This window comes from Peromyscus californicus, unplaced genomic scaffold (genome assembly GCF_007827085.1).
Source record: "Peromyscus californicus insignis strain IS unplaced genomic scaffold, ASM782708v3 Scaffold_1__1_contigs__length_55948999, whole genome shotgun sequence".
NCBI classification, from domain to species: Eukaryota; Metazoa; Chordata; class Mammalia; order Rodentia; family Cricetidae; genus Peromyscus; species Peromyscus californicus.
In genome coordinates, this window is record NW_026294492.1 from 49,790,877 (window position 1) to 49,798,689 (window position 7,813).

Sequence of the window (7,813 nt, forward strand, 5' to 3'; positions counted from 1 at the left end):
TCAAATTTAAAAATAAAGGCGGATAGACAGACAGACAGACATGGGGCCTGGGGAGTAGCTCAGTGGGTAAGGTGCCTACTGAGGAAGCGTGGGGACCTGAGTTCGACCCCCAGGTCCTATGAGAGCACGGTGTGGAGGTGCACACTTGTCATCCCTGCGGGGGACGGAGGATCCCGGGGACTTGATGGCAAGCCCAGCAGAGTCAGCAAGCTGCAGGTTCACCCTGTCTCAAAACAGAAGACAGAAAGTGACCAGGAAAGAGTCCTAGCTACACCCACCTCTGACCTCCACTTGCACGGGTGGCTGAGCCACCACAGTCCCCCGGCTCTCTTTCATTGGGGCCTCAGCAGTTTTTAATAGTGTGACAGACTTGTCCCTCACTGTCAACCCCCTGAGTAAGGGCTCCTCTTCCACCAAGCCGGGGCTGTCTAGGCCCCTCATGGAAGGTTCCAGGAGTGGGAAGGAGCTGCCTGCTGTTCTATTCAGCTGATACTCACACAGCCAGCCCACCACCCTTGCTGCCCGCCACCCCTGCTGCCCGCCACCCCTGCTGCCTGCCAGGCCCTCTGCTGCTGGCATGCTTCTGTCTTCTTGCCCACCTGTGCCCCGTGGTGCCCTCCGTGCTGTGTGAGATAGCCTGTGCCCCGTGGTGCCCTCCGTGCCGTGTGAGACAGCCTGTGCCCCGTGGTGCCCTCCGTGCTGTGTGAGATAGCCTGTGCCCCGTGGTGCCCTCCGTGCCATGTGAGCCAGCCTGTGCCCCGTGGTGCCCTCCATGCCGTGTGAGCCAGCCTGTGTCCCAGCTCATCCTGGTGTCGCTGTAGGGAGATCACAGAGGCACCATTGCTCCGAGGGCCTCAGAAGCCATGGTCTTTTGCTTTTTCTTATCACACTGTCTTTATTGTGTGTGTGCACACACACTTGTAGAGGTCAGAGGACAGTTTGTGGGAGTGGACTCTCTCCTTCCATGGAGGTCCTAGGGATTGAACTCAGGTCACCAGGCTTGGCGGCAAGCACCTTTACCTCCTGAGCCTTCTCGCCCACCCTGGGCTCTCTATCCTGAACATGGTTCCAGGGAGCCTGGTGAGTGAGACACTCCACTGGCCCTTACCCAAAACCCAGTGGAAGCCTCTGCTGTCCTGGCTGATGTTAGCTCCTGCTGCTGGGCCAGGTCACACTCAACTGGCCACTGCCACAGCTGGGCACCATAACTGCAGGTCTTCTCTCCTCCACTCCACCCGGGTCTTCTACCCAGTCACTGCTCCCCTGGAAGCCCACCCTGTCCCCACTCACTTCCCAGGCTCTGTGTCCGTCCCCTCCCCTGCTCTGTCCTCTAACTCCCGGTTCCTCATCAGGCAGAGGTGTGCACTGTGGCCTGCACCCCATGACTCAGGTCCCAGAACTCTCATAGTGGCTCACAGCATCTGTAATTCCAGTTGCAGGGGATCTGACACCCTCTTCTGGCCTCTGCAGGTCCTAGGTATGCACTCACCGCACTGACAGACAGACATGCAGACAAAACACCCACACACATACATTCCAGCTCAAGTGAATAACGAGATGGAGGAGGACTCTTGCTGTTGACATGCTCAGCCTGCACATGCCCGAGCTTAGTTCCTGGTGCCTTGTGTCCTGTGTTGGGATGTGATGTCAGCCACCAGCGACTTTTCTCTCTGCTGCTGTCTTGGGCTCTGGGCTCAGGTGCATGGCTCAGGCCCTTGAACCTGCCGCAGCTTCACTCACTGTTAACCCCCTGCCGCCGCTGCTATCTGGCATTGCTATTTGGATGTTAATGCAAGGCTGGGACCAGTGTGAGCTGCCTGCCACTAACCATCTGATTTCCTTCTCTCCCCCCACCCCACCCCCTCTGGTTTTGCTCTGTCTCTGTACACATCTTCATAGCTTGAAATGGCGATTGAGACTCTCCAAAAAAGCGAAGGCCTCGCCCCCCACAAAGGCGGCCTGCTCAACAGCCATGTAAGTGCGCTGGGGCCCCGGACACCCTGCTCTGTCTGGAGTGCTCACAGGTGTTAGAAAGGCCCAGGGATGTAGCAGAACGCTGCCTTGAAGAAGTTAATGGGAGAGGGAAACAGGAGCCAGCAGTCCCAAGCGGCCAAGGCAGGGCCCGCCTGGGTGTTAGGATGTCTGAGGATGACCCCCGCGTCCCAAGTGTGTCGCTGGGGTGGAGTGTGTAGACTGGTGAGATCTTATAAAGAATCAGCTCTCCGAGAAGCGAGAACACTGGACTGGCATGGTCACGCCTATCAACCAGACAGGAGGGTGGCGGCTCTGTGGGCATCTTGTGCTGCATAGCAAGACCCTGTCTCAAAACAGAAAAGATGGGCTAGGGTGGGCTCAGGGGCCAAGCGTGAGGCCCTGGGATCCATTCCTAACATCACAAAACAGGTGTGGTGGCTCACACCTCACCCTGTCACCAGCATGCAAGAGACTGAGGCAAGGAGCAGGGGTCAAGGTCACCTCCACAGCACAGCAAATTTAAGGCTAGCAGAGGACTCGTTCAGTTCCCAGCACCTGTGTGGCAGCTCACAGCCATCCAGTTCCAGGGCATCTCTCGCCCTCTTCCGGCCTCTGTGGGTACTGCATGCACAGGGTACACAGACTTACATGCAGGCAAACACCTGGACACGTGAAATAAGATAAATCTAAAAACAGTAATAATGAAAATTTTAAAATGAAGCAAAAATACAACTTTTTAAAGGGGCAGATGGGTTGGGACTGGGTTGCCATGAAGGCACTCAGTTGTGTAATTTGGCAATGTGAGCAGGTGGCAGGTGCAGACACTCTTGACTTTGCTCTGTGATGGAGGCCTCTCTGGGAGGTGAGCGCCCTGGGCCAGACTCAGCATGGCCAGCTGGGCCTGGAGGAGGGTAGGACTTCCTATATGACTGTAGAGCTGAGAAGGAATGCTCTGCCCTCTCCAACACCCCCAAATGCCTCTTGTCCAGCATATGGGCCCCTCTCTGTCTTGTTTATTTACTAGGAAGCAGGGCCTTGCTATGTAGCCCAGGCTGGTCCAAACTCCACGTCCTCCTGCCCCAGCCACCCACATTCTGGGATCACTGGCCTGACTGTTGGAGATTTGATTTACTTATTCTTGTTTGTTTATTGAGACAGACATTCATGTAGCCCAGGCTGGCCTGGGATTCACTATGTATCTGAGGCTGGCTTTGAACGTGAAGTCCTCCTGTCCCAGACTCCTGAGAGCTGGGACAACAGGAGTGTACCACCACACCGAACTGGGTTGGGCTTTCAAAAACTAAGACCCACTACTGAAGCCAGACTGGGCTATGGCCACTGACATGGCCCTCAAAAGTAGATTTCTCTGAGGCTTCTAACATCTGCTTTTTCTCCAGCTTGATCTTGTGACACCCCTATACACACACACACACACACACACACACACACACACACACACACACACAACCCACACACACAATACCTTCTTGCTGGCCCAGGTTCGCAGTGGACTGTTGTGGGAGGCTGACTCTCTGGGGAAAGGAGCAGACACTGATCTAGAGAAAAGTCTAGAAACTTTGAGGGCTTGCAAGGTTGGTGCTGTCCCAGGCAGCCTGTGACAGGAGGTAATGACAGGGACATTTCCTTCTACCAGGGCCCAACCCCTCCAGGATTAACAGCACCCTCCTCTGCTAGACAGTGTCCTGGGGACAGAGCCCAAGGGAGGAGCCTCTGGTGTGTTGGAGGGAAGGGCCACACACCACCCAGGTCACACTGTGAGGGGAAGCCTGGGATTGACCCCAGGCTGGGGCTAAAGGCAAATGGACCACCTCAGCCTGCAGAGCCGGGGAGAGGCAGCTGCAGGGACGGAGCCTCCAAGTTGTGTCTGTGGGACATTCAGAACGTCTGCGGGGGGACCACACGGTGCTCACTGAGGGCTGCAGGGAGCTTGCTTGCTTTCTAACCTGTGTGTCAACAGATGGACTCCAGGCTGCTCCCCCTAGTGTTTACCAAGGTGAATACTCTCCTGGCCTTCGGGGCTTTGGTGACGTAGGAGCAAGGGAAACAGAGGTCAGATCTTTACAGAAACTGCCAGAGAGAGAGCACACAGCTTATTGTCTTGCCCGATGACAGAGCCTGAGAGGGAGAGGAGAGAGCTGCTGGTGGCCTGCCCCGTTGTCCCCAGGGCTGTCTGTGGCCACTGTGGCTCTTGGTAAGGCTTTCTGGAGGGTTAGGACATCACAGCTTCAGGCTAGCTCTTGATCCTTCCAACTAGAGACAGAGGGTCCTGGGGCTCCGTGTCTAGCATGGCCGTGTCCCTGGTGGCCTCTGGGTGTTACCTAGCCACCACGATGGGGCCATGCGTCTCCCCATGCTGCCGTGAGGGGACCTCAGCCCCGTCATCTCCACAGTTGGTTTAGAGAGCAGAGACAGCTGGAGCAGGGTTAGTGGAGAGCAGGCCCCTAGGAGAAGTCACAGCTCCCTCTCTAGCCGCCACTATAGCAACTGCTGGGAACGGCCACCCATCCGACCACCCATCAAGGGCTGGAGCAGCACAGGTGCCCGGCCTCCGGGAAGGCAATACTGGAGACTGAGCCTGTGCTCAGCCAGCCCAGGACTCCTGCAGGTCCACACTGTACCCTGACTGTCTACAAAGTGCAACTCGGCCCTTCCTTACCACCAGGCCAGAAGGTTAAATTGGAAAGATGTGACGTCCTGTTTTGAATCTGAGATGCAGGAATGATCTGGCATTGCTGTGGGACGTGCTCACAGTGGCCAGCTGTCCATCTGATAGTGTGACAAACATCCGAGGATCCACAGCCAGCTGGGACCGGGCCACACAGACAGGACACAGTGCAGGAGTATGTGGCAGATGAGGCCCAAACACTCACCATAAGTGCCAAAATAGAGAGGAAGAAGCAGCTGCCACCAAAGTCCTCTCGGCCAGCCCTGCCCCTGAAGGCTCCACCACCTCCCAGTAGCACGTGGCCATTGGCGGCTGTTGCAGATCCTACCATAGCGGTGCCATGGTCAGGTCCCGGTTGGCGGCTGTTGCAGATCCTACCATAGCGGTGCTGTGGTCAGGTCCTGGTTGGCGGCTGTTGAGGACTCTATCATAGCAGTGCTGTGGTCAGGTCCCCGTTGACGGCTGTTGAGGACTCTATCATAGCAGTGCGGTAGTCAGGTCCCGGTTGCTGTAATAAAGATCATGACCAAAAACAAACTGGGAGGAGAGGGTTTGTTTCATTGTATGACCCTCAGGTCATGCTCTATCATCCAGGGAGTCGGGCAGGAACCTGGAGGCAGGAGCTGATGCAGAGGCCATGGAGGGAGCTGCTTACTGGCTTGCTCCCCATGGCTTGCTCAGCCTGCTTTCTTATAGAACCCAGGGCCACCAGCCCAGGGATGGCACCACCACAGTGAACTGGGCCCTCCCCATCGATCACTAATTAAGAAAATGTCCCACAGGCCAATCTGGTGGGGGCAGTCCCTCAGGTGAGGGTTCCTCTTCCCAGATAAGCCAAGGTTGGGGTCAAGTTGACAAAAGCCAGCCAGCACAGTGCCTTGTTGGACCCTGTCGTGTGACAGTGGTGACGTGTCACCCCACCCCACACGACAAGTTAGCACTGCCATCCCAGACCCCAGCTCCATGGCACCTTCACTCTTTAAAACGATAGTTCTTTGTCTGTTGGTGAGGGCCTGGGAGTGCTTCAGTGTGCATGCCGAGCTCAGAGGACAGTTTGCGGGAGTCGGTCGGTTCTTCCTTCCCCGGTGAGGGTCCCAGAGACCAGCTCCTTTGCTGGCTGAGCCATCCTGCTAGCCCGCCCTCACTCTCAGCCAAGCCCCAGAACTGGACCTGACCTCCCGACCCAGCGACCCTGAGCCCCCCATCGCCCTGCTCTCCTCCTCCCACACCACAGAAGCTCTCCAGCCTTCAGGAAAGATCCGGGATCAGGTGACAAAGGGACAGCCGCAGCCTTCATCCCAGAGCCTCCCTGCAGGCTCCCGTGGACAAGTGTCTCCTCCTCTCCAGGACTCCTTACTCTCAGCTTTGGTCCTGAAGTGTTGTGTCAAGGTCCTGGGGCACCAGCATGAACAACCCCAGTTCTACCCCTGCCTCACAGGGCTGTGAGGAAGTCAAGGGTCCAAGTGGCCCTGGTGTGTGAGAGCCAAGTTCTCGCTGGATTCCTGTGCAGCACACGGGGCTGGATCACGCTCCCCGAGGAGTGGAATGACCCCGTGGCTCAGCACTGGGGACATCAGCCCAGTGGTTCTGTATTCTATCGAGTGGGAGGCCCATGGATGGCTGGAAGTGACTGAGTTCTGCCTCAAGATGAGAGAAGAGAAGGACACTGTCCCCAGCCGGTCAGAAGGGGCAATGAAGGCTAACTGTTAGGCACCAGGAGGAAGTCAGAGCCCTAGCACTCTGTCCCAATGGGGAGCAGAGCCCCCAAGTCTCAGTCCTCCTGCCTCAGCCTCCCAAGTTAGGGCATCAGAGGCATGTGCCTGCTTCCTTGTTTAAATTGTCACCTGTTGCCCCGTTAGGAGAATAAGGACAAGAGCCTGTTCTCTAGGGTGCTGAGATAGCTGGTGCACAGTACCTGCACGGTGCGGATAGCACCTGCACGGTGCGGACAGCAGGGATGTCTGCTCCTGAGTCACACACAGCTGAGGGACTGGCACCCTGGCCAGCACCAGCCATGATGGGCTCCTGATTGGAGGGTAGGGTGTAGTTGCGGGCCTGGGTGAGCAGGGCGGCAGGATGGCCGGAAGGCCCTAACTCAGTGCTCAGAGATCCACATCCCCTGAGCAGTCAGCAGCGTTGGCGGCCAACTCCTACTCAACCCCTTGAAGCCCACCTGGTTTGCCCAGAGGTAGAGCCAGCCCTCCACCTCTCCCAGGCTGTGGCCTGCCATCTCTAGAGAGCCAGCGCTTGGTCCTGTGGTGCCAGAAAAACATGCCTGGGCCTTCTCCAAACACAGCATGGCACCCAGCCTTCTGCCCACTCAGCCAGTTACCCTGTAAGTGTGGCACCTGCATTTTTGTTTGGAGCGTCTGCTGTGCCCCCAGGACAGCCTTTTGACCCGGCTTTCTGATCTACACTGAGCATGTCCCCAGGATGAGGAAGGAGGGAGGCCAGTGGGACACCCTGCCTGACCCCATGAAGGAATTCCCCAGAGTACACCCCTGTTTAGAGAGGATCACAACCTGTTCCCCTCTGCAGTGGGGCCCAACCATGTAGCCTGTTCCCTAACAGTGATTTCCCTGGGAGCTGCTGCCCAGTTTGGGTCCAGGGAATGCACAAGCATGGGCACAAGAGACAGCAGGTTAGGAGGGGCTGGATGGGCAGCAGACACCATTCACAAGGCACTGTAGCCTCACGTGTAGAGGGACTCAGCCTCCTTGCCAGCATCATAGCTCACACCTAGTCACAGGGCAGCCACTGGGTCAGGTCACATGACTGACCTCTGGGACAGTATCAAGACAGGAGGGTGGCAGCACCCACAGGGAGCAGTGGTAGATTCTTGGCACCTCCCTCAGCCATGGCCTCTGTACACAGCCTCAGCCTGCACCTTTTGCTGACTCTTAGATCCTTCCTGGGTGTCTGGGTTCTACCCAGAGCCCTCTGACTCTGGGGCTTGGGATAGCAGGCCACCAGTGACCTGTGGCCTAGAGCACAAGAGTCCATGTACACTGTCATGTCTCTGCATAAAGTCTGTCACTGTAGTGTGGGCTTAGGAGACTTTGGTGTTCCCAGGTATGTGGTGCTATGTGCTGTATTTCAGCCTGGAGACATAGCCTGATCTGTCTCCATCACATGGGGGCTCATAAAATAAGT

The 7,813-nt window shown here is 56.9% G+C and overlaps 1 protein-coding gene across 3 annotated transcripts in view; it reads left to right on the forward strand.

The window, feature by feature from the left end:
- Positions 1 to 7,813, forward strand: part of Rfx2 (regulatory factor X2) — a 63,520-nt gene that overhangs the window by 42,329 nt on the left and 13,378 nt on the right. For 2 of the 3 annotated variants that reach the window (XM_052746822.1, XM_052746821.1), the window contains exon 6: positions 1,900 to 1,974. The exons of the other annotated variant lie outside the window; for it this stretch is intronic. In XM_052746822.1, coding sequence (XP_052602782.1) covers positions 1,900 to 1,974 — 75 coding nt within the window. The remainder of the gene's footprint in view (positions 1 to 1,899; positions 1,975 to 7,813) is intronic. 3 annotated transcript variants of the gene reach the window in all.